At 45.9% G+C, this 27267-nt stretch overlaps 2 protein-coding genes across 2 annotated transcripts; one reads left to right on the top strand and one right to left on the bottom strand.

The window, feature by feature from the left end:
• The first annotated feature begins 15011 nt into the window (after window positions 1–15011).
• LOC120684476 (tryptophan decarboxylase 1-like) lies at window positions 15012–16854 on the top strand. Its single transcript, XM_039966329.1, has one exon. It carries the CDS (start codon window positions 15123–15125, stop codon window positions 16674–16676), a length of 1554 nt encoding a protein of 517 aa, XP_039822263.1. The 5' UTR covers window positions 15012–15122; the 3' UTR covers window positions 16677–16854.
• A 7059-nt stretch (window positions 16855–23913) lies between these two features.
• On the bottom strand, window positions 23914–27052 carry LOC120685953 (laccase-15-like). Its single transcript, XM_039968101.1, has 6 exons — window positions 26846–27052; window positions 26546–26697; window positions 26021–26268; window positions 25717–25836; window positions 24346–25374; window positions 23914–24251 (listed from the first exon to the last, which is right to left on the bottom strand). Exons 1-6 carry the CDS (start codon window positions 26948–26950, stop codon window positions 24055–24057), a joined length of 1851 nt encoding a protein of 616 aa, XP_039824035.1. The 5' UTR covers window positions 26951–27052; the 3' UTR covers window positions 23914–24054.
• Window positions 27053–27267: the final 215 nt, after the last annotated feature.

Genomic DNA, 27267 nt, shown 5'->3' with positions numbered 1-27267 from the left:
ATCAATTCCAGTTCGATAAACGATTGAGAGAGGGTGGCATGCATTCTTTGGAAGATATGACTGCATCATTACGGTGCTTCCAGATCAAGCTGCCAGTAAATTAAACGAGCTAGGAGAAGGAAGCTACTGTAGCGTTCTTTGCTGCTGCCTGCTGGTAGTGTTCGTTGTCGGACGAGGAACAGTCCAGAGTTTTGCTACGCGCCTACGCTACAGTGAGATGTGCCAATACCAAGGGCAGAAGGGCTTGCTGTCCAGACAATACACACAGGACAGGCACCTGAAGATCAGATGATCACAGTCCTCAGGTGGTTCGATCGGCATTGGATCCATTCTTGTACAAGCAGCCAGCAGGCGAAGTATTTGACCCTTGGAGGCGCATGAGGGGACATCCAGTGGAGGCCATCAACATTTCGCACACACGACGGGGTCGCATGAAGGACCCCATCTTTCCCACAAAATGTAGAACTTCGATAGGCCTACTACATTTTTTTGGGATGACCTGTGGTTAAATAAGGTCCCTCGATTACACTATCCACAATTGTTCTCCTTTGCAAAGAATGCTAGCCCATCACTCCATCTAGTTATGAATGCAGGAGAGTTAGAGGATTTTTTACACCTGCCCCTATCTCCCTTGGCAGTAACACAATTGTTACAAGTGGCAGAAGATTTATTGACTTTGCCGGCCAGTGATGAGAAAGATACCTGGACCTACATTTGGGGCTCCTCTTTCTTCTCTACCTCTAGAGCTTATAAACATTTAACTGGACATATGCCAATCCATCCCTTCTTCAGAAAGATTTGGAAGTCCTGTCAAAACAAGCACAAATTTTTCTTCTGGCTCCTCAGGAATAGGCTGAGTACTCGAGAGATTCTTCGACGAAGGAACATGCATATGCCTTCCTATGCTTGTGTCTGCTGTAATCTGGATACTGAGGAATCACTCACCCATCTGTTCTTTCGATGTCCTTTTGCTCAGTCTTGCTGGATTAGTTAACTACTACAGAACAGGCCTTTGTTCCAGGCCATTTGTCCCGGCATTTTTTGGGCCCGGGACAATAGATGGCTTTTGTCCCGGGTCCAATGGCTAGCCGGGCCAGCGGGGAGGACAGGGGCCTTTTGTCCCGGTTGGTGGCTCCAACCGGAACAAAGCCTTTTGTTCCGGTTGGAGGCACCAACCGGGACAAAAGGGATGCCTTTTGTCCCGGTTGGTGCCTCCAACCGGGACAAATTACATCCACCGCGCACGAGTTCACATCCATCTATTTTATTTAACTCGCATCCCCCTCTCTCCTACCTTATCTCTTCGTCTCCCTCGCCTCGAGGCTTCCCATCCCTCTCCATCCTCAAGCTTCCTGCCTCCCATCCCTCCCCTCCAAGCCCAGGGCGGGTACGCCCGGGGGCGGCCCGACGAGCCGCCCGGCGCGCAAGCCGCCGTGGCTGGCTAGGCGCCGCTGCCCTCCGCCTGGGCACGCAGGTCGTCGTGGCCTGGGGAGGCGCCGCCACCCTCCGTCCGGCGTGCAGGCCGGCATAACGCAGCAGCGACGTTCGCGGGGCCGTTCCAGGTGCCAACGAACTCGATGCGCAGCCGCATCGAGATCAATTTATTCCTGCTGCAACCTCGCTTGCTCTTACACAAATTAAACTTTATCTCTGCAGAGCAAGTTCTTCGAGACGTTCGCGGGACCGTTCACCAAGAGGGGCCTGCTGCTCAAGTTCCTGCTGCTGGGCGGCGGGTCGCTACTGGCCTACGTACTGGCGGCTGCGTGTCTTGGCCGGCCGGCAGTAGCAGCTCGGCTCAGCCTCGGTGGACGCGAGGACAGGCCCGGCCACTGCGAATCCAGGCGGTGAGAAGCTATAGATTAGATGAGTTCGTGTTCGTGAATGATTTGTGTTTGTGAATGATTCGTTTGAGTGTGTTGTGAATTAGATGTTGTACTGTGAATCAAATCGAATTCATGTGTTGTGAATCAATTGTTGTATAATGAATCAAATTGAACTCATGTTTGCGATGTTAATTCTTTGGTTGTATATTGCTCATGATTATATTGCGATGTTGTGAATCATGTGGAGTTGAAGCCTCAAGAACTACTCTGACAGAAATCTGCGGGTATCAGCGGGGAGGGGGAGGGGGGTGTGGGCGGAAGCTGAGATTTTTTTTATTCCAAAAATTACATTTATCCCAGTTCCATACTCATCGGGACAAAAGGGTTGATACATTTGTCCCGACTAGACAGTCCCGATTGAAAAACCGGGACTAAAGGCTGTTAGGAACCGGGATAAATAAAGGATTGTGTAGTAAATTTAAACATTGTTCTTGTGGAATCAAATACACTTATGGTTTTGGAGGAAATCAGAGATCAGCTTAACCTCCCATTCTTTATGGATATCATGATAACTTTTTGTTGGAGTCTGTGGATGTAAAGGAATGATTACATCTTCAGAGGTGTGCAGCCTTCCTCAGGGAACTGTCTAGGTTTTTTCAAAAAAGAATTTGCTCTAGTTATCTTGAGAGCAAAAGCACGTTATAAAGAGCCTATGTCACGATGTTTAGAAGGCCTTGTGTAATTGCTCAGATTTTCTTTTTGACTTTTTTTGTATCATAAACCTTTGGTTACTCTCTGTACGCTTTATTTCTTTTTAATATATAATCAGTAGGGGGATTTCACCCTCCCGTTTCATAAAAAAAACTACATTTTCTTGGACTCTTTTGAATCCAAAAGTTACATAGCATCTTTGGATTCTAGGCCCATATTGTCAGAAAATTTTGGAAACGAATCTAGCATCTTCAGAATCCAAAAAATACATAAAAAAACATGAGCACAGAATGCCCCTGCGTCTTCCTGGATGGCCTGGGTGGCTCCCCGGTTGTGCTGCTGCTCTCTACCTCTGCAGAAAGTCTGGCGAGCAGCGAGGAGGGGGCATGGTCTTCTCTCTCTCTCTCTCTCTCTCTCTCTCTCTCTCTCTCTCTCTCTCTCTCTCTCTCTCCCCCCCCCCATTCTTTCATCCCCTCCATTTTTCCATCCCCTTGCACCCTGACATGGCCAGCGGCCAGATCCGCGCTCCTGTGGAGGCCGGATCCTCGCGCTGGTGAGTCGTACCCGTGCTCCATCGGCCGTTCTAGGCTACTTCCAGTGATGGCCGCCTTCGGCCTCAGCGATGGAGGGCGGGCCCTTGGCGTGGCTGCGGCGGCCCCCCCAGCGGAGGCAGCCACGACACGGCATGTGGCACAGCAGCACCCGTCTCGGCCGCATCGTTGGCTGCACTACGGCGGCGCCCATGTCCACGGTAGATGCGGCGTTGCTCAGCTTGGCCGCTACGAAGGTGGCCACTATGCGGCGACGATGGCGGCGCCCACAGCCACGGCAATGGTGGAGGCATGTGGCACGGTGGCGCTTGGCTTGGCCACTGTGAAGGTGGCCGCAACGGTAGCACACGCGGCATGGCAACAACGGCACACACAGCGGCGGTGCGCGATGCCCGTGTTGTGCACTGCAGCGCCAAGTGATGATGAGATGCCCGTTTTGGTCACAAGGACCACTTTTGCCTACCGTTTCTCTGAGGTTTGGCCGTGGTCCTGGCAAAAGCTTGGACATCAACGTCTGTGCACGCCGGTCCCTCCCTAGAGGTGTCCTTTTGCAGCACTCCGCCTCCTCGTGCCGGATGTTGGCAGCGACACACATCGACAGAGGGTATGCTACCTCTTCTCTTCCTTTCTTCCTCCTAATAAAAAATTGTTGCTTCTGTTGGTGTGGCTCAGGTCGAGGACTCAATCCTATCGGGCAAGGTGTGCAGAGGCTCTAGTCGACAATTCAATCCGACGGGCACAATGAGTTGAGGCCTAGGTTGATGTCCCAATCCGACTTGGGCAGCGGGGGTGAGCTATGTCTCTTAAAGCCTTTCCATTCGTGTAGGTGGTGCAATGGAAATTCCAGCGGCGGCACAATGAAGGTGAGAGTTTAGAGTGGCTCGGTGGAACTATGTCAACCTTGACAGTGAAACAAGCCCGGATCCTTCGAGATTCCAGTGGCGGGAGTGATGAGGCCCCCATGATCTTTGAGGTGGTGTCCAAGGAGTGGTGTGTGGTGCACTACGTGAAAACCTCAAATAGGTAACACGGCATTGGTAACGGTCGCTTGAAGCCTATTACAGAGAAGGACATTTGTAACGGTCTCGAAACAACGCGTGTTACCAATAATCCTGGCAGGCCCGAGCCCGACCACGGCACCACAACGTCCGTTACTGATAAGTAACAATGGTAACGGGGATTTGGCAAGCCCATTACTTGGCTTCAGCCCGTAACGGTCCTTGAATTGAACCGTTACGAATAAAGTCATTATTCGTGACGGTTGCTTAACGTCCGTTACTAAAAGCACCAATAACTGTAACAGTTGGTTAATGACTGTTACGAATAAAGTCATTATCCGTGACGGTTGCTTAACGTCCGTTACTAAAAGCACCAATAACCGTAACGGTTGGTTAATGACCGTTACTAAAATCTGATGCTCTCTCTGGAAAACCTGTGAATGCCATCTTGGTCATCTTGCCCAGCAAACAAGCTTCGCATGTCTCGTATGATTCAAAATCAAACGAACTTAGAAGTCCATCCTCATGGAGCTTCTTCATGCATTTCTCGCTTATATGACCGAGACAACAATGCCACATATAGGTAGGATTCAAATCTTTTAGCCGAGGCCTTTTAGCACTTATATTACAGACAGGAGAATCATCAAGATTTAAAATAAATAGCCCATTCTCAATGGACACCAAAGCCACAAACATATTATTCTTAGAGATCACACAACCATTGTTTTCACTCGCAAAAGAATAACCATCCTTCATCAAACATGAAGGAGACACAATATTTCGACTCAAACTAGGAACAAAATAACAATTATTAAGCTCCAAGACAAATCCTGATGGTAGGTGTAGTTGCATCGTCCCGATGGCCAAAGCAGCAACTCTTGCATTATTGCCGACGCGGAAGTCAACTTCTCCTCTTTCAACGCTTCTACTCTTTGTCATTCCCTCATCGAATTGCATATATGAGCAACCGATCTGGTATCAAATACCCAAGAATTAACATAAGAGTCAGCGATAAATATTTCTGTAATATGAACAACAAGCGTACCTGAAGTGGAAGAACGATTCTTCAAAGAGGCTAGGTACAGCTTGCAGCTCCTCTTCCAGTGTCCTGGCTGGTAACCATGAAAGCACTCTTTGTCTGCAGCTGGTCCAGGTTTAGCCTTGGGTGTAGGGTTTTGCTTGGGGTTTACAACGTTAGCCTTTCCTTTCTTCTTCTTCCAAGAAGAATCTTTCTTCTTGAAAATAGGCTTATTCTGGACAGCCATCACATGGCAACCACCTGTGTTTTTCTTGATGTCACTCTATGCCATTTTGAGCAAGCCACATAGCTCATTCAAGCCCTTCTTAGCCCCGTGCATGTGGTAGTTCGAGACGAAGTTTCCATAGCTCGGAGGCAAAGAGGCAAGAATGAAATCAGTGGCCAACTCTTGGCCAAGTGGGAAGCCCAGCTTCTCCAACCTCTGTGTGTAACCAACCATCTTGATTATATGCGGCCCTACCGGTGCACCTTCTGCTAGCTTAGTTTCAGCAAAGGCCTTGGACCCGTTGAACCTTTTAGTCCTGGCCTGAGTCTGGAACATGTCCCATAGCGCCACGATCATATCGTGCACCGCATGGTTATTCTCAAACTGCATCTGCAGCTCAGGTTCCATGCAAGCTAGCATGAGACAGCTCACTTCACGGTCTTTATCAACCGCTCTCCTGTAAGCATTCCTCTCAGCAGCAGGGGCATCTGCAGTAGGCTCCTCTGGCAGTGGGTTATCTAGAACATCTTCCTTGTTAGCTGCCTTGAGAACAATTCTCAGGTTGCGGATCCAATCCGCGTAGTTTGTCTCATTCAATTTGTTGCTCTCAAGTACGGAACGTAAAGCAAATGGTTGGTTTTGAGCCATTGATCTACAACAAAATAAATGCAAAATACTAAGACAAAAGTATTCATGATGGAGTAAACGACATTGAATAATTTAATAGAATTTACTCCCACTAAAATCAATATCCCTCTTTTGATTCTTAGTGATTCAAGACCCACAACCAACACGTCCACTGGTGAGCTTTTGCATCACCGCTAGAAGACGAGGTAGATTGGTAAGCAACTCTTGCTAATCATATCTCATATGACTCTTGTTGTTGGGTGACATCTCCATGTCTTGCTCCCAACCTTTATGCCCCAAGGTCCTTAACCGTTAAGATGACCTTGTCAAGCTCACCGACCCTTTATGCGTGCATGTATCCGATACAGTCTGTCTAGTTAAGGAAAACCAGTGGTGCCCTAATTTCATAGACCCACCACCAATCGTACAAGACATGGGACAGTGCAAGGTTTAGTTGGTAGGGCATGATTGCTCGAAATTAATGAGGGATCGTTCTAGTTCTACTATGACGCATGTAGTTGTAAAACGTTAAGAACGGCAAGCACATAATTGTGAATCAATATGACCCTTGTTCTTATGGTGATCTCCATCTCCATAGAACTTGTTCGCCATGTAGATCTCCATCTTCATGGAACTTGTTCACCATGTTGATCTCCATCTCCATGTACATGTGCACCATCCTTCATGTGATGAAAACTCCATGAACTAGAACTTGCTATTACACCTAATAGCTAGTAAATAAAATTACATTCAGACTTGGATCATCACAGGTTGGCACGCAGGCCATTACATCAAATGCAACAATTCATATGGCTCCGGCCGAATTATCATAATCACGACACGCAGGTCATGAAACAATTACACACATGCATCACATACATATAGAGGCCATACCGATCACAAAACCTGCAAAACAGAGTTATGCGATTCCGACGTCCAAACTTAAATCGCCAAAAACATTATCTTCTGGGCTGAATTTCACAAATATAAATTTCGCGAAAATAGCAAACCTATTCTAAACCAAGTCTAACTTTTTATGTAGATACAAATCGATATAAAATTCACCTCAATCCGAGTTCGTATGCAAAAGTTATGACTATTTTACTGTAAAACACACTTTTGCAACAAGACGGAATTTGCAATAGATCCAATCTACTGCCCTATGCATCTCATGCATCTAGCTTATGCCCTAAGTTTCGATTCGACCAATCACATTGATCTCCAACCGCAGCGACCGGGTTTATATGCATCACTTAACTCTGATGGCGGAAAACCGACCGGTAGGAGTATGTCGTTGCACAACCTTCGCAGCAAGTTTACGAAACTAGGTCATAAATCGATCTGAAACTACGCATATCTCTATATGCACATATCCAAATCTATAACGAGATAGCACTGGCTCTTGATACAGCTGTAGGAATATGGGGTAGCAAAAATAAAAATTTTCTACCGCATAAACTAGGATTACTGCAGTTATAGATCACAGGATTACCACTAGACGCGTAGTTGCGGAACTTCTGTAGCGCGTCGGTGCAGTGCAGATGGAAGCCGGCAGTGCAGTTGCGTGAACCTCCTCACGAACGGCTCGTCCTTGTGCAGCAAGCGCAGCACCTCCACGAAGTCCACACGTACGAGAAGAAGCATCGCACTCCGGATTGCTAGATCCGCGAGAACGAACTAGAGCTTGATGCGCGGGAGGAAGAACAGCAGAGAGAGGGAGGAGGGTGCCAACTGAGGGGCGGCTATGGGTGCACTGGATGGAGCCCCCCCCCCCCTCCTCCCATCCTTTTATAGCCCTAGTGGGCGCCCCTAGATGGGCCCTAGTGAGTCCCACCTTGGGCGCCCCCTTCAGGTGGGCTGCTCTAAGCCCCCACCGCAAGTCCAACCCTATGGGCCTCTCTAGGCCCATTAGTGCTTCAAAGCCCAATCTAATTTGAATCTCATCCTCATTAGGCTTCTGGCCCTTAAATGTGTGACCCTATGGGCTCACGCGTGAGTAGACATGGCCCAGTACTCCTACTGTCAATAGTTGATAACGGTCTCTAGCAAGACGTGTCAACTCCTAAACATGCGCGATTCATATCTGTCGAGCCGTCACAATCTTATTCATGCTGTTCCCTTTGCCTCACGATATTTGGTCTAGCTTGAAACCGACCACTCTTTCTCGATCCTGTGATTCGGAATCCTTGGTTAACTGTTAACCCCAGCATGGCCATGCATTTTCTGATCCGAATCACTCGAGGGCCCAGAGATATCTCTCTCTTGTAGAGAGGGGCAAATACCGTCTTGACCGACTATGTCTCACAGCATGCTTCTTGACAGACCCGAAAGCCACATTTATAACAACCTAGTTACGGTGCAGCATTTGATGGCTCCTAAGTATGTCGGTTCACATCTTGAGTACATACGACGATCTCAGGTCTTAGGACACAGCGTACATATTGTGTAATGAGAAGTCATCATCTCTTGTTGGGTCAGTTCAATCTCATGTCTCACATGAGCCCACATTATTAGTTCGACATCCCAATGACTTGTGAAACGTAGTCAATCAACTAATACATGTGCTAGTCTAATATTCATGTGTGTCCTCACATGAACTCCGACTAGGAATACTTTAGAGTATTCATACAAGTAAAGAGTTTCACAAATACTTCACATAAGCATTAATCAATACAAGTTGTCATCCATGAATATTCAAGGAACACTTTATTAATCATGAATACAAGGAAATATAATTGTCTCTAGGGCATATTTCCAACACTAAATGCAAGTTCTTCATCTGGCTCATCACGCAAAACAGTGTATGGATGTCTGATCGACTACAAAAAGACGTTGGCCGCACTTCTCCGACTTGCCCCCTTTGTCGCTGTGCCCCCGAAACAGCACACCACCTCCTAGTGGATGGTAGATACACGAAGAGGATTTGGAACCTCACAGCAGAGTGGACAGCACAGCCGACCTTGCGGCTGCAAGAATGGCAGTCCAGCAACAGTGTTGCCCAGTGGTGGTCCAACACCACCATGACTCCACACATTGATCCACACAAGGCGATGGCAAGCATCATCGTCGTGCTAATAATCACTTGGAAGATTTGGAAGGAGAGGAACAGTAGAATCTTCAAACATCACGAGACGTCGGCGACCGCCCTCATGTCGACTATTAAACAGGAAGCTCGAGCCTGGGTGGCAGCCGGGGCTAAAGATCTTGCGGGATTAGTTTTGCAAGAATAATTATGCTCTTCCTTTCCACCGGCTAGCCGGGTGTACCAATCTGCTTTATTAATGAAATAAGCACAATCTCGTGCCCGTTCATTCAAAAAGAAATAGCTCTCTCCAAAGTGCACTTAATGGTTGCTTGCACGTTCTCCTCCCTTACTCCACCAACTTCTCTTCTGCACCTCAAAACTCCCACATTCAGTGTCCGTATATCCACAAGATCTGGCATGCAGCCACACGATCAAGAAGACGAGCTCTCCTGCATCTAGTGATCATGGCCAGCTGGACAGATCTAAAGGAGCATATCGTGAAGATTGACTAGCCTCTCCTGCGTCCTCTCCATCTGCATTACGTATTACATGTAAGAGATGGGTGTTGTCCAGTGTAGGCGCACACACATGTTCCAGACAAGAACTGGGAATGAGTTTTGTCTGCGTTGCACCTTTGGTGGTCCTTGCAGCTGGTGTTGAATTGAATGCGTCTCATGCAAATTCAACACACTACACTTAATGTTTGAACAAAAGAGATGGAGTACAAATACAAAAATTAAAACTTTTTTAAAAATACAGTAAAGTGGTATTACAACTGGTTAATTATCAAACAAACTTTAGGGGTTATAAGCTTCCCATGCATGAGATCGAACAGAACAATGACGATGTGCACTTTTAATCGGTAGGTCCAAACCAAATCTGTCAGATAATGTAGAATATCTTAAATCTGTATGAGAACAACTATAAAATTATTTGCACGTGGCAAACACAGTTTGTTATAGTGAAATGGAGAGATAGCTAACAGTTTTTTTAATACTAGCTTGGTAGGTGAAGGCTTTTGACTTTGGAATGCTTCTGCCAGGCAACATGCGAGGGTTTGTATTATTATGTCTAGGTGCAAGAATGAAATAAAATAAACAGTTCTGCTATTTTTAATTGCTCCATCATTCCAACTCTAGTTTGAAGCACCATCTTTTATGCATTTGTTAGAGAAGATTATTTTTTGACATATAGAAAACTATAATATGTGGTTTTATCACCTTTACCATTGCAGTGTTATACCTACTTTAAACATCGAGCGTCATTTGTAATCTCATTCCATCATGGCTAATGATCTTAAGTTTCATTAGGTACAACAGGTGTACAAGTCGACTTTATATAGTGGGAAATGAGGATCTTGATTTGCATGACAGTTAACCCTTTTTGACAGCCATGTATATGTATAAATACAATTAACCTTCATGGATCAAGATCTCGATCAATTCGCTTCTCACGTTGGAGTTTATTAAATTATGATTCGATCAGTTACTCTATATACATCTTGACATTCCAGATCAAATCTCTCTCTCTCTCTCTCTCTTTCCTCTCATCGGTCAGATAACACCGAACACTTCTTCAAGACCAACTAATGCACATCTCAATAAACAAAAAAGAAAGAAAAAAGAATAACTAGCTATTGATCTAAGTTCGTTGAAGGGAGAGGTCGTATGTACTGGTAGACGCGGTGTTTCACATGCACTTAGGTTGGCTGAGATCATGTGGATAGATGCTTCAGTTGACTAAAAAAACAAAACAGATGACAAAAATAAGTTCTCTGAGCGTGGCAAAACTCATCTCTGTGCTCAAGTCTCCCTAAGTGCGTCTGGTAGTGTGGTGTGTGCGTGCGCTGACACCCCTCGCTCTGATTCACACAGTACCAAAAACTGTATAAATCTATATAATTCCGTCCTGTGACGAAGGAAACAGAAAACGAACTCTCTGGTTTAATAACAAGCTGTAAGTACAAACCTTTTGTTTCTTTATAGCATATATGTAATAATAAAATTATTCTTTCTACATGTTGTCTGCTGTTAGCAAGTTGCATTGTTCTATATCTAACTCCAACTTATTTGTGCGGTCAATGCTTCCTACACGTTCTTACATGGAGGCAACACGTGCAACCCGTATTTCCAGTTTAATTTCTAACCAGTAAATGCTTAGCTAGTTGTAGCTAGTCTGCAAGCATCCTGCAAGTACTATGCTAACTAATAAGCCTCTTAAAAATCCTCAAGTGGATGCCTACAAGTTTTACGAGCGGCCAATAGTACGTCGATCTAATTAAGAGTACGAGCCATGCATTAGGGACATCGGCATCGATCAGGATGGTCAGTCTACGGTGTTACACGTTGAAGCACTTTCAATGAAGCTATATATATTTTTATATAAACATGATGAAATTACTCTTCGCATTAAATCCATCAACACTAACCATATCTTTCATCTATCGATTGTCAAATGCATAAGTTTGTCAACAGGGAATTCTTAAATGACCTATCTTCATCGTCGATGGCTTGATGCTATGTGACAGATCTACTTGATTACCACTAACTATAGACACATATGACATACGAGTTTTGGTTACCAACAAGCCACAGCCGTTGAGGACTTATTACTGCACATATTGGTGACAGATCTCTGATCTGATCTGATCAATATGCAATCTCTGATATTACCATACATATCAAGTTGTACTCATCCATGTCGGACCAAAGTGCAATCTATGCTTGCTTAGCAGCAGTGCAGGGGCATGAATACAATGACAGGCAGACAGGATGATACACTACCAGCACTCGACACTAGTATATGCTACATGCATGATATGGGTTATTGAAAACAAGGGCCACATTAATGACAGATCATGCTGCATCGTGTCTTGGTCAACCAATCGAGCGTTTCCACTTGTGTAAAAACTAGCGATGCCAACCAAACATGTACTATCACATGCATGAATTCTTTTCACACCCATCGTGAACAGGCTGGCAATCCTCAGTGGTCGATATGTGATGGCTGTCACTTTATTTGGCTTTGGACACAACCAAGCCAAGATATGCAGCAGATCAAACTATCGTCTGACCAACTTTGCTTAGTCTTCGGAGTCAACAACTCAAGAATGAAACGAAGCACGATGCAGTGTTTCAGACATCCCTTGATCGCTCATATACATTATCCTCTGCTAATTTTTTCACCATCTCAAAATTTGCTAACCCCTTGGCACTACCAACTAATACCTCAGCTTTGGTGTGGTGCAACAATTGGCTCAGAAAATCACCATCGTCAAGTTCATCATCAGTACTATCACCATCGACGGGCCCCTCATTGATACCATCATCATGGAATCCACCAACACCTTCATCATCGCAGCGATCACCATCAAAATCATCATAAGCATCAAACATTCTGTCGAATTGCTCATCTTGTATGATTTTATCCATCGGATTATTCGTCGGAGGGGGAGCAATCGTCTTGCCAAGATACTTCAAGATCATGTAGTCCTCAACAAAACCACCCACCAACATATGCAATATGATTGTAGTTGGGTCGCTGAATATTCTTAAATTCTTGCATATTTTGCATTGCAAGGGCAATGTATCCTCCGTGTATTCTTGTTTCTGGTGTGGTTCTCCGCAACTTGAATGAATTTATTAAGTTCTTCATAGAAATAGGCGTCCGTCGTTCATGCATTGTACATCCATGTCATATCCATCTCTGAGCAGAAACAAATAATTTAAATGTCTTAAACAATCTCTTCAGTAATTTGGTAAATAAATTATGAATAATTTAACATGTACTAAAAAAATCAAAACCCATCCTATTATTGTACCACTAACTAAATCTTGGGAATAAAAATCTATCATGCGTTTCTGTAAATATAGAAAAAATAAATTCTTCCTCCCTATCCTCCATGGATCTAGAAAATTAGTTACATGGGAATCAGGCTTAAACTTATAGATTGAGTGCAAACTATTACATAATCTTGTTCTCCTACTAAAATAACATAATTTCATCCAAAATTTTGTGAAAAATGGAGCGTCAAATAGCCATAATGATATACTTCTATATATGCATAGATATTGGAAAAAGTCAATTTGACATGTACTAACTAAAAAATCAAAATCTAACCTATTATTTTACCACTAAATAATGGGGAAAACTATCATGTATTTTTGTAAATATAGAAAAAAAATCTTCCTCTCTCCTCTATGGATCTAGAAAATTAATTCCTTGGGAATGAGGCTAAAACATGTAGATTGAGCCTAAATGATTTCATAATCTTGTTCTCACTACAACAAATCCTTGGCTTTTTGACGTAAAATACATTTGTGACGCTAGCTTTATGACATTAATTATGACATAGTTATGTGAATTATGACACAAGTTTATGTCAGAAAACGTGAATTATGACATAAGTTTGTGCATTTTTGTCATCATACATGTAATTGATGTCATAATTCACATAACTAATGTCATAATTCACATAACTAGTGTCATAATTCACATAACTATGTCATAATTAACGTCATAAAGCCAGCGTCATAAATGGATTTTACATCAAAAAGCTAAGGATTTCTTGTAGTGTCTCCTACGAAAATAGCACAAGTACATCCAAAAGTTTAAGAAAAATGGAGCCCCAAATGGCAAATCCACACATAGAGATCTAGATCTAGTTAGAGGCAAATTTGAGCCTTAGAACTAACAAAAAGGCTTAGAAAACACATGGGATTAGCATCAACTTACCTCCTAGAGCCCTCGACTCAAAGGAAATCAAGTTTAAAACCTTCCCTCCCTTTTTTTTATCTTTTTGGATTTTCGGAGAACACCTCGCCCGAGCAAACAATAGCTTGTCACAGGGAGGAAGAAGAGTGAGCTTCTACTTTTATCGGGCATTTTTAGGGATAGGTGGGGGAGGGGCGGGGTTACCCACCCTGAAAATGCCATTCGTAGGGGTGGTTCAAATCCCCCACCCCCAACCCCCGCCTCTGAAAATGGTACGAATGCTATATTTAGGGGTGGGTCATGGGCACCATTTTAGGATTACGTGCAGTGGTGACCCGCCCTGATAATGCTTTACCTGGGACGGGTCGTCTGCTACAGTAGCCTCGCTCTATTTGTAGCAATAGGTTACATTTTGATCCGCTCCTGAAAAAAATCTAGGTTTTGCTCCAAATCGTTTTTTGTAGTGTTACAGACATCGTCGTCAGGATGGTCTACGGTATTGCACATTGATTAGCAGTTTCAATGAAGCTCTATAGTTTTATATAAACATAATTACACATGATGAATTACTTATCACGTTAAATCTATCAACAGTAACCATATCTTTCATCTCTATCGATTGTCAAATCCATAAGTTTGACAAGAGGGAATTCTTAAACGACCTAGATGTTCACCATTGATGCTAACTATAGACAAATATGATATACTAGTTGGTTATCAGGTCATAGCCGTTGAGGCCTTATTATTACTGCGCATATTGTTGACAGATCTGATCTGATCAATATGCAACCTCTGACATTACCATACATATCAAGTTGTACCTGTATAATAGTAGATAGTAGGAGTTTAATAGCTTCTAGAGAACAACTCATCCATGTTTTCGGACCAAAGTGCATCTGTGCTTGCCTAGCAGTGCAGGGACGTGATTACATACAATGACAGGCATACACATGCAACAATTGCAACTCGATGATAATACTATATATAAATTAAGCACTTGACACTAGTATATGCTACATGCATGCATATGATATGGGTTATTGAAAACAAGGGCACATTAATGACAGATCATGCATGCTGCATCATGATCTCAGTCAACCTATGGATCGGTTCTTCCACTTGTGTAAAAACTAGGGATGCCAACCAAGCATCTCGATCACGCGGCTCACCGTGTATCGCAACCGGATCCATCGATGATGCTAGCATCTCGATCGCCACGCCGCTTCCCAATCATCCTCACGGCTTGGATCCATTCTACTCGCTACTCCTATATAAACCCCCCAACGAGTCCCATCACACCATCACCTTCGAGCTTCCGATTCTCCCTTCACTCGAGCTAGCTTGCTAGGCAACAGCCTCCTGTTGCATACAAAGCTCTCGATCGGTGAAGCTCCCCTTCTAGCTACCTAGGCCATCATCATCTACCAGCCATGGGAAGCCTTGACAGCAACCCTGCCTCCTTCGACGCGTTCGCCGCCGATGCCGAGGGCTTCCAGCCGCTCAACGCCGACGACGTCCGCTCCTACCTCCACAAGTCCGTCGACTTCATCTACGACTACTACAAGTCCGTCGAGTCCATGCCCGTGCTCCCCGGCGTCGAGCCGGGCTACCTGAGCCGGCTGCTGCAGTCCGCGCCGCCCAGCGCCGCCGCGCCGTTCGACATCGCGATGAAGGAGCTCCGCGAGGCCGTGGTGCCGGGGATGACCCACTGGGCCAGCCCCAACTTCTTCGCCTTCTTCCCGGCGACCAACAGCGCCGCGGCCATCGCCGGGGAGCTCATCGCCTCCGCGATGAACACCGTCGGCTTCACCTGGCAGGCGAACCCCGCGGCCACCGAGATGGAGGTCCTCGCGCTCGACTGGCTCGCGCAGCTCCTGCGCCTGCCCGACAGCTTTATCATGAACCGCACCAGCGGCGGCCGGGGCACCGGCGGCGGCGTCATCCTCGGCACCACCAGCGAGGCCATGCTCGTCACGCTCGTCGCCGCCCGCGACGCCGCCCTGCGCCGGATCGGCTCCGACGGCGTGGCCGGGATCACCAGGCTCACCGTGTATGCCGCCGACCAGACCCACTCCACCTTCTTCAAGGCGTGCCGCCTCGCCGGCTTCGACCCGGCCAACATCCGGTCGGTCCCCACCGGCCCGGAGACGGACTTCGCCGTCGACCCAGCCAAGCTGCTCGAGGTCATGCAGGCTGACGTGGACGCCGGCCTCGTGCCGACCTACATCTGCGCCACGGTCGGCACCACCTCCTCCAATGCCGTCGACCCGGTCGGCGCCGTCGCCGACGTCGCTGCCGCGTTCAACGCGTGGGTGCACGTCGACGCCGCCTACGCCGGCAGCGCGTGCATCTGCCCGGAGTTCCGGCACCACCTCGCCGGCGTCGAGCGCGTGGACTCCATCAGCATGAGCCCGCACAAGTGGCTCATGACGTGCCTGGACTGCACCTGCCTGTGGGTGCGGGACGCGCACCGGCTCACCGGGTCCCTGGAGACCAACCCGGAGTACCTCAAGAACGACGCCAGCGACTCCGGCACCGTCACCGACCTCAAGGACATGCAGGTCGGCGTCGGCCGCCGCTTCCGGGGGCTCAAGCTCTGGATGGTCATGCGCACCTACGGCGCCGCCAGGCTCCAGGAGCACATCCGCAGCGATGTCGCCATGGCCAAGATGTTCGAGGACGCTGTTCGCACCGATGACCGGTTCGAGGTGGTCGTGCCGAGGAACTTCGCGCTCGTGTGCTTCAGGATCAAGCCGCACGGCGGCATGACGGAGGAGGACGCGGAGAGGGCCAACCGTGAGCTCATGGAGGGGTTGAACAGGACCGGGAAGGCGTACATTGCGCACACGGTGATCGGCGGCAAGTTTGTGCTGCGGTTCGCGGTGGGGTCGTCGCTGCAGGAGGAGAGGCACGTGCGAAGCGCGTGGGAGCTCATCAGGAAGAAAACCGCTGAGATCATGAGTGGAGATAAGGTGTCTGTGTAGTGATTATTATTGCTTGTGAAGTTCTTACATATATGTTCGATTAATTCTTGCTGTCGTAGTCCCGGGATCGAGTTGGTACTAAATAAAGAATTTTGCGGGTGTTTGCATGTATGAATAAGGGAGGTGTATTACCATGTAATAAGGAATATATATGGTGTTCAATTTTTTTTTGTTTTTTGTATGGTCTTATATTGATTTCTTCTATTATTTCCATGCATGTTAGTGGTGGCGCCAGAAAACAAAATAGGAGGGGGATTGGACTCGAGTGATAAAGTATGAACATAGAGCAAGCATATGGATCACATTTTTATTGCAAACGCGCAAAATTAAAGTGCAACGCTAAATTGACGCCATGGAAGAATTGACATGAAACCTCTCATTTGGATGACAACTCTGCACCGTATAGCAAAGTACATTTGAAAGATAATGGATCACCCTGCTAGTAGTTTAACAAAGGGATCGATTAATTTGACTGGTAATTTGGGGTTCCAAATCGCAGGAAAGCCGAGCAGATGAACAGCCAGCCCAACCATGAATTCAGCATGGAAGATGAACCAGTGAGAGCAACAAATGAAATGGTGTTAAATTTTCGAGAAAATTCCTTCTATAGGCCTGAAGCAAATGGTAGTCCTGTCTATGGCTCTGGAAAGTTGAAACTCCCTTCTATGACCATCTTTTTGTTTTCAGTCCCCTCTAGATCTCAATTTAACTCCTAGTTAAGTGACCCCTGAAAAGATGAAAATGCCCCTGGCACAAACAACGGGTTGGGAAGGTTTTCAAATCTGCATCATAATATTGAACATATGCTACTTCAAGATAACCAGGAGGATACTATCCGTGATCTCATCGACCAAGTCCTTCAAATTTGTCGTATCACTGTCAACAACCTTCTCAAAGCAAAAACAACGGACATCCTTTCTAACTTTTTTTATATTGCCACCGCCGGTGTTAGGATCACCGGGGTGTCCGACCCTAGAGGGGGAGGGGGTGAATAGGGTCGCTAATTCGCTTTCTAACCTAGGGCTCAATCTACTTGCATAAGATAAACCTAACACGTCCTACACATACTAGTTATGACTAAGGTTTATCTATGCTACTCTCTACTTATCCCAAAAGACTTGCAAGCTATAGCCAATCCTAATCAAACTAACTAGGAAAGTAAAGGCACGCAAGATAGAGTAAATGCGGAAACGTAATACGATAAGTAAAGAGGTAAGGGAGAGAATATGCAAACTCCCGTGAAGACACCAAGACACATGATTTAACGTGGTTCGGTTAGGACAACAAGTCCCTCCCTACGTCCACGGCCACTTGTCCACCAAGAACAAGTGTGATGCCGAGTCTATTCGCTTGATCACCGTTTTGCGTTCGCCACTAAGGCTTCCGGCAAGCAAAGGCTAAGTGACGACAAGTCACCAAGACAAGGCCACCGCCACCGTCTCTCTCGAAGCGTCACCAACGGCACCGTCTTTACTATCGGAGCTTCTCACCAAGAGGGGTCTCCTTCCCCGCACAAAGTGGCATTGCCTCTCCACACCAAGTCGGAGGGTCACACGACGAGTACACTTGCTTAGCCTCGGCTAAGACTTCTCTTAGGCTTGCTCTCTCAAGAACTAAACCTATACAAGTGCACAAAGCACTCTCTCAAAGCTTCTCACAAGCTAGATATAGCACTAAGCACTTCTAGGATGGTTGGTGATGGATCTTTGCATGGGCAGCACTTTCTTCAGCTCTTGAGGCTTCCAACCATGTCCTGCAACCGGCCTTGGGGGGGTATATATAGCCACACACCCCAAAAGAGCCGTTGGAGGAAAGCTGACAGAAATAGTATGCAACGCTGGTTAATCCGACGCTCCTCCAATACCCATCGTTGGTTCAACCGGTGAACACAGTTTTCCAACTAGCCGCTATACTTCAACGGCTACATTAATCAACCGATGTAATCAACCGGTGAATGCATCTTCATCGCCGGTTTAACCGGTGAATGTAACTGTCCCAGAGTTCCCGAAAAACCAACTCTCTGGACAACTACACCGACGTAATTGACCGGTGCATCATCGGTTCAACCGATGTATGCATTTTCCTTGGTCTTCTTCTGCCGTTGCACCGACGTATTCAATATCTTCATCATCGGTTCAACTGGTGAGTGTATTTCCAGTTTCCAGCCTTCTGGACAACTGCACCGACATATATCTTTTGCCTTCATCGGTTTAACCGATGTATAGGAATGTTCTGCTTTTCTTTTGATGGCTTTAAGCGTTGAGTCTTCGTCGGTTTCTTCAACTTGTTTTCTTCATGTTTTCATCCCTTGGACCTAAAGTGTTGTATATAATCAACTAGAACACACACATTAGTCCAAGTGTTGGGTTGTCATCAAATCACCAAAACACATATTAGGAAATATGGCAACCATGGCATGAGAGGCCATTTCCCTAAAAGGGGCCATTTTCCTTACAATCTCCCCCTTTGTGGTGATTGGTGACAACACAACCAAAGCAAGCAATATATGTAGATATTGAAAGAATTTAGACACTTGAGTTGAGAAAAAAAAAATCTTAGCTTGCTTGGATGACTACTCAATGTCCAATGCTTATTTAGAGAATGTGTTGAGTTGATCTTAAGCATTGGCATTATGGTATAACACTATGGTTCAAAGGATCATTGATATTTCACTTCTCCCCCAAATGTGAACCATAGATACATACCTCCCCCTATCACCATGCCTTTCATTTGCCATTGCACTTCTTCTTGGTCTTCTCCCCCTTAATGATGGCCTTCTAGGATCTCTTCTTCTTAGATGCTTGAAGACATAAGGTCTTTCAATCATATGCTTGCTTTGAGACATCTCTCCCTTTTTGTCATCAAACACCCAAAAAGTGACCTAGAGGTCTACAACGGCTACTCACAAGGAAAGAGCATTAGTAGCAAAATGAATTAACTTGGTGAGAGGTGTTTTACCTAGCCATGCCTCCCGATAACTTTTTATCTCTTCAATCTTTTGGAGTTATGGCTTGGTCTCCTTCCCTTGTCCAATCTTGTGTGTACCATCATTTGGACTTGGGAGTGTGACTACAACAAATATCACTTTGAAAGCATGTTAGTCACAAAAACACAAGTTATAGAGTTAGCTCCCCCTAAATGTGTGCAATAGTGTTTGAATCACATAGCCAAATGTATGCACTTGTATTTCACATTATGGGGACCAAACTCTACAACTTGAAAACATGACACCAATTGAAACAACATACCTAATTGAAGTGCATGTGCCATGTAAGAGTGGTGCATTTCACACCAAAATTAAGCTCATGTAGAATGCCTCAAGAATAAACATTAGTACAAGCAAACTACCATATGCAAACTAGGAGGCACAAGTTTGAACAAAAAGATACTGACTTTAAAGAAATTACGCTTGTGCAAACCTAGAGAGGTATTGAGCTACAATGATGTATGATATCAAAAAAAATTGGAATGTTGACATTTTTACCTTGCTCATTACCTCATTTGTAGGGTGGGGAATTTGGGTCACTAATCTTTGATTGCATACTTGGTTCCAATCCAATTGCATGATGCATCCCTACTTATGCACCCCAAACTTGCCAAGTCTCCAAATTCCCCATTACCGCTCTTATCTTCTAAGTCTTTGGAACCCAAACCCTTTGGGAGCCATCCATGGTATTGATTATTTCCTTAGGCACCCAAATAGGCCGGTTCCATCCTTGATGTCTCCACCCCATGGCATGAGCAACCACCTTGCCATTTTCCTTCTTCTTGAGAATGTAGCGGTCGCTCTTTTGCTTGAATTTGTGGGTGGGCTTGGTGTATACCAATGAGGCCTTCAAGTATGGAGATGTATTTTTCTTGATCTCCTTAGCCTTCTTGTGGCCCTTCTTGCTCTTGTTCAAGTTCTTGGGCTTGCCATTTTCTTTGCCCTTTGCTTGGCCCTCTTTTTCCTTGCATTGGTAGGACTTGTGGCCTTCTTTGTGACACTTGAAGCAAGTCACGGTTTCTCCCTTCTCAAGCTTGTTCACTCCCTTGAGGGGTTATCTTGAGAAGGTTGGGCTTGCTCTTGAGTGTACTTTCCTTTGAGCCGCCTCAAATCCGCCATTAGCCTTTCTACCTCTTGTTTGAGCTCATCATTTTCCTTAGCAATGAGATCATCACATGTTTCTACAATCACATCCTTATTGCAAGGGGTTAGATCACAAGAGGTAGACGCATCTACCTTGACAATAGGAATTGCACAAGGAATATTACAAGGGAAAGATTCATCCGATGATTATCTACTTTTAGATTCAAGGCTCTCATATTTCTTTTTAAGCTCTTCATGCTCATTGTCTAACAAATTAAATTTGTTTAGCAATTTCTCATATCTTGAGACAAATGAGGCATGAAGCTTTTCTTTAGCTTTGAGAGCTTTGATTTCTCTATTTTGTTTAGTGAGATGTTCTTGTTGATTATGGAGTAGTGTCATCATCTCACTAGTTTCATTGGTTTCAACATCGGATTCATCATTTGAGGAGGAGTCATCACTTACATATTTATTACCTTGTGCCATAAGACACATTGGTGGTGGTGATAATCTCCAAGGGTGATGAGTGGTGGCGCTCTTGGAATCTTTGTTGTTGCTACTTGAGCTTTCACCACTTTTCTTGGGCTTGTGGATGGCGGAGAGAGCTTGAGATCTTGACTTGCTCTTTTTCTTCTTTGCCATCTTCTCCATCCCCACCGCATTCTCTCTAATGAGAGTTTTGTACCCAAGCTCATAGAGCTCATGTACATGCTTGTCTATCTTGCGGTGGTGATATAGCATGGCGCTTGGGTATTCTTCATCCTCACTTGAACTTGATTCATCATCACTTTCTTCCTCATCCTCTTCTTCTTGTTCACTTGAGCTTGATGAGTCTTGCCGCCTTGGTTGATACTTGCATGAGTGCTTGGCGGCGAGACTCTTGCGGCTTGAAGAAGAGGTGGACTCTTACCCCTTTTTCTTTGTCATCCACATACTATATTCATGGGCGATGATTTGATTGATGACTTGGTTTGGTGTAAGCTTGATCAAGTTTTCTTTTTGCAAGAGTGAGTTGATGATGTCGTAGTCGGGCTTGCGAAGGCTTCGGAGGATCTTCCGGTTAATCTCCCAATATAATATTTTTGATTGGCAACATCCTTTGTGCCCTCATGATTCTCGACGATTTGCGTCCATAGCTTATGAGCATCTTCACAAGCATAAACACGATTAAACACACTATCACATAAAGCGGACAATAGAGAGGATATTGCAATAGCATCATATTGTTGCTCGGCCTTAGTCTCATTTTTCTTGCCAACCTCGGTGACACACCAAACATCAAGCCCCCGGGCTTGAAGGTGTGCTTGCATAAGCACTTTCCATCGTGAAAAACCCGTGCCATCGAAAAATGGAGCCCTATCGGTACTCATCCATAGATGTTGTTTGCTACAAATGCAGGTGGGGGGGGACCTCAGCTTCTATATTGGGGGGAAGCCTGCCGCCCCCCTGCCGGGCGGTAGGGGCCTCCATGTGATAAAATAGAAATTTTAATTACATATAAGCCCCTACCGCCCGGCAGGGAGTGGCCAGGGGGCGGCCGCCGATGGGCGGCAGGCCCCCTGCCGCCCCCCTGCCGGGCAGTAGGGGTATAAACCTATAAATTGTGAAACCAAAAATATATTTCTATAAAAAACGATTTTGAAAAATATAAAAAATAAAAAAAACGCCCTGCCAGACGCCGTCAACGTCCTGCTGCTGGGCTGACGCGCGTACGCCTGGTGCAGGGCCTGGCTGGCCTGTTTGCCTGCTGGTGATGCTCGGCCTGAGCCGCATGCTGGGCTGGGCTGTGCTCGCCAAGACTGTGAGGGCCCGCCTCCACACGTGGATCCTATATATCTTCCGAAAGATTTTTTTTCTTTCTCATCTTCCACTGTTTGAGATTTGTGCAAACAACCACAGCCCTTGGATCCATTTCAAACCCTAGCTTCCTCTCTCTCTCTTAACCTTCTCTCTCCCTCACCCCGCCGCTGTCTACTGGCACACGCGCTGCACAGCCGCCGCTGCCCGTGCCGTGCGCCGCCGCGCGCCGCTGCCGCATGCCGCCCTGCTCCGTGCTGCCTTGCTGCCGCGCGCTGCCGCACGCCGCCCTGCTCCGTGCTGCCGCGCACTGCCGTGCGCCGCTGCTTGCGTGCTGCGCTGCTGCCGCAGGCTGCCCTGCTCCACGCTGCCTCGCTGCGTGCGCGCTGCCCCGCGCCGGTGCCGGAGAAGAAGGCGCCCAAGTCGTCGGATAAGAGGTGCCTGTTCAACTTTGAATTTTAGTATTTTTAATATTTCGTTACTCCAATTTCAACATTCCGTATCTACAATTTCAATAATTCGAAGTTCAATGTTGAACATGTTTATGAAAAATGTTGAAGTGATTCTATTGAAATGTTGAACTTGTTTGTATCAACTAATTGGGGCAAATGGGCTTTAAAGATGAAAAACTTATCTACCTTCCACAAGATGTACAAGAGCCCCCGCCTCCACATCCCATCGCGCACATGTGAAAATGCATCTTTAGATGAAAATGCATCTTCAGAGGTGGACAGAAAGATACTACCACTCTCTCCTATTTATATAGGTGGATCGTATTTTGGACCGTCCCTATAAAAGATGTTGCTCTTGCAAGCTCTTTTGATAGTTGACGGGTATCAATATTAGGAATATCCGAGAGTATGGGTTAAGGGTGCGAAACTCCTAATAGCCTGGCCCCTTAGAACGCGCCCATAGGAGCAGCTCCGGCGAAACAATGCGGGCCAAGGGTCGGAAGCGCTTGACCCTCAGTCCGGGATTTCGCTTGGCTGTCTGGAGAGGCAGTAACTACGGAGGGTGCTTACGAGAAATTTTATTACTCCTGCCTACGTACGCTTACTCATCAAGCACCGGCGAATAGCAGTCACGTCCTCAAACACATAACTTTACTGGCCAACCACCCGAGCTACTGCACCTAGCGTTGATTCCATTTCCTTGACATGGCTTTTTCACCTTTACCTGTCCACCATTCCTCGAAATACTCTATAAATATGTGATCGGTTCTTGATGACTGTGTAGTAGCTGTCAAGTTACTGCTTCACTTGATTAGTGCGCAGATCGTTAGACCAGCATTAATTATGTACATTTGACGTCGTCCCAGTACATGCTAGCAACAACTTGCAAGTACTGTCATGGGAGATCTAGTATTCCGTTGATGCCATGTGATCAGATCTGACTAGGTGAGACCAATTATTACATTAAAGATTTGATAACAATAGAGATGTATATGGATTACATTTTAATACATCAGCCTTATTTCAAGTAAGCTGTTCCCTGTCATAATCATTAATTATATTACGCCGGAGACACAACCTTATTGTCCATCAGGTACAATTCATTCGACTTGAGGCTGTTGACATGACCGCACTTTGGATGGTTAAGAGGCGGTGGAGGGAGAACAGAGTCTACTGTCGGGCCATCCTCTACAATGAACACTGCAGCCATACCCATCATCATATGAAATTCAAAGTGGCAATGCATGAACCACACCCCTGTACAAAAAACAAGATGAACAATCATATCCCAAGGTGTTACATCAATAAATTTAAAGAAAACCTGGCTGAAGTGTACCTAGCCTGCACGTACCTGGATTGTCCGCGACAAATCGGATGGCCACCCACCCGATCCTGGGGACGAGCACGGTGTTTTTCATCGGTGGATCCACCAAGTTGTACCTCGACACATCCCTCGACGCATTGTAGTTCCCTCGCCCTTGCGCGAGCACGAACATGTCATGCCCATGTAGATGCATTGGGTTGGAGTCGGTCTGCAATAGCGACGTGCTTTGGAACACAATGTCCACCACGGTGCCATACCGGAACCGCCGTATCGCCGCCGCCCTTATCGTCCGCTGCAGCAGCGCCGCCGCAGCGGCATCCGGGGTCAAGGCCGGGTTGGTGAAATCATATAGTTCCGGTGGATTGTCCGGCAGCGTGTAGAACTTGATGCCATCATCACTGCTGCTTGTCGTGCTGTTGCAATGGTAGTATTCGGCTTCAAGCAGTGGCACGGCCAAATGTGTGGGAAGCTGGAAAGAGACATTGTTCATGGTCGCCGCTCCCATGGAATTCCCTATCCAGCGCTCCTTGCAGGACCGGCCATGGGGGCAGAAGGAGCCCAAGCCAAGCGTGATGAACATGTGCTCATCGGCTTGCGCCGGCACCTTTGTCCGCCGATCAGGTCGATGCAGGCTGGTCAGGTTGCCGTGGAAGTAGAAGGAGGTTATAGTGTCGTGCTGGTCAGGCATCTCAGGCACCATGGGGGCATCGTTGGATGGATCACCTTCTTCGCCATGGTGGTTGTACCGCACGATCCCTCTGGTGACGAAGACCGGGATCTGTGGGTCAGGCAATGGCGCTTGGTTTGGCAGAGCGACCATGTAGTATCTACCATGGGGCTCATCAGCTACCATGAGCGCGTCCACCGTCTCGCCTGGCGCGACGGCGATGACATCCGTGGTGTAGGGATTGACGTAGTGGGCGTCGGCGGCAACTACAGTGAACTTGTGCCCGGCGACCTTGAGGTAGTACTCGGAGAAAAGAACAGCATTGATTATTCTTAGAAGGTATGTCTTTCCAGGCTCCACGTCGAGCACATAGCCATCTTCCACAGCCCCTACAAAGTTGAAGTAACACTAGTTAATAAGGATACCAGAAGGAATTATCACCCAAACTTCCCAAAGAAAAATCTGTAGAGAGATAATTATAATACAAGCTAGAGAGATATATAGGTGCGCACTCAGGTGTGTGAGTGTGGTGTACTGCATAACGATGCGTCTTGTAACCAGAAAGAAACATCTGGATTTTTATATGCTATATGAGTATTTCTGTGAACTAGTTATATAGGTTGAGGTTCATTATATAGGGTTATCTATGGAAAGTGAACTCTGTTTTTAAATTTAGTGATATAGCTTGCATGGACTATTACGTTAGATCAATGGGATGCAACATTAATTACCGGAACAATTGTAGAGATCTCCTAACTTGCCGTTTATTGTGGCTCCAACAGGTAGATCATCAACAATTTCTTTCTCAAAGTGCTTCTCCAACAGTGCAAGATCCATCTTCCACCAGTCCCCTGCCATTACCAGAATCACAACAACCACAGTTCAGGCCCAACCTTCTGCATGATTACTCGCTAGTTGTTCAACCATGAAAAATTGAAAATAGTTCAATTGATCCATAAAACATCTTATTTCTTTCCAGAGTCCGATATTGACTTGCAGATTTATGATGAATACAATGCAAAATAGTTCACAAACCTATGATGATGGGAATCTCCTTATGGGGCTTTGGAAATGGATACGAACTAGCCCCATGTCTTGGCCGAATTATGAAGGCACCATGCACGGTTGCTCGGAAGCCAGGAACATGAGCATGCCACCACAAGGTGCCTTCTTGCCCAGTGATATTGAGACGGTAGGTGAAGTTGTGGTTTGGTTGGATAGGGTATTGGGTAATCATCGGCACCCCATCTGCCCAACAGTTCATCCATTGCTTCAATCCATGCCTTCACGATATGTCACAAAATAAGTATTCCAAACACATGTATGAAATCAAATTTACTACTTCCAAGAGCTGGAAAATAATAAGTTATTTTTCAATCATGATCATTGGTTCTTGCATTGAATCGACAATAGGTTCCGAGCACATAACAAACCAATTGGATCCAAAACAATTCCCTTAAAATCATATTGTTTAAGTGTGATAAGATAGGTGCGCCTACTTTCACTGGAACAAATAAAGGAATTAGCTTAGTAATTGACTAGATACATATAACTGATTACCAATGGATTGTTATGTTGGAGGGTGACTTGTTGACGACATGAACGACCACCGAATCCCCTTCAGTAACATCTATCACCGGCCCCGGGAGCTGCCCGTTCACAACAGTAACTGGTGTCTCCTTGCACAAGTGTGTCATATTCATCCGGCTTACCTGCGTGCATATACATGTTCCAACAAAATCAAGCATGGATATGTGCACTATCATTGGCCCTTGATCTGATTCACTACGGATGATGATTATATACGAATAGTATTCAGAAAAAGGTCAAATCAAAGCAATAGAAGGGTGTCATTCTTACAACAAAGGTATGCTCCATGACCGACGCAGCCACCGCCGGTAGTGCCGTGGAGGAGAAGAAGAAGACGGCCATGGTAATGGCCGTGAGAACTCTCTGTGTCTTCATTGTTTACACCTTTGTCTGACCTACGACTTTGCTCTGCAGTATACCTACTTTAGAAGCATGTATTGCGTGGTTTGGGATGCCGGTCATATATGCAAGGGTTTGTTTCTTGCATTGTCTAGGTCTGTGATATGAAGGTTGCAAAGTTGCGTTGACAAGCACGTACGTGATCTGATCTCAGACTGACTATTCCATATATTATCTTTTTTTCTTGCATTGAGTATGAACGTGCATTGTCACATGTGTCTGAATGTGTCATGCATCATGTAACCATCCAAGGGAATCTGGTCAAGTGGAAGTAACCGTTGACTTTGAGGGCA

The sequence above is a fragment of the Panicum virgatum genome, chromosome 8N, assembly GCF_016808335.1.
Source record: "Panicum virgatum strain AP13 chromosome 8N, P.virgatum_v5, whole genome shotgun sequence".
Taxonomy (NCBI): domain Eukaryota; kingdom Viridiplantae; phylum Streptophyta; class Magnoliopsida; order Poales; family Poaceae; genus Panicum; species Panicum virgatum.
This window is presented reverse-complemented; position numbering and strand designations above follow the sequence as displayed.

What these genes read in the sequence shown, in the direction of transcription:
- LOC120684476 (XM_039966329.1), top strand. Translation starts at nt 15,123, where the DNA reads ATGGGAAGCCTTGACAGCAACCCTGCCTCCTTCGACGCGTTCGCCGCC.
- LOC120685953 (XM_039968101.1), bottom strand. Translation starts at nt 26,950, where the DNA reads ATGAAGACACAGAGAGTTCTCACGGCCATTACCATGGCCGTCTTCTTC. An exon ending in TCATGGAGCATACCTTTGTT is followed by an intron (nt 26,698 to 26,845) that starts GTAAGAATGACA and finishes ATATGCACGCAG; the next exon opens with GTAAGCCGGATGAATATGAC. An exon ending in ATTTGTCGCGGACAATCCAG is followed by an intron (nt 24,252 to 24,345) that starts GTACGTGCAGGC and finishes TTTTTTGTACAG; the next exon opens with GGGTGTGGTTCATGCATTGC.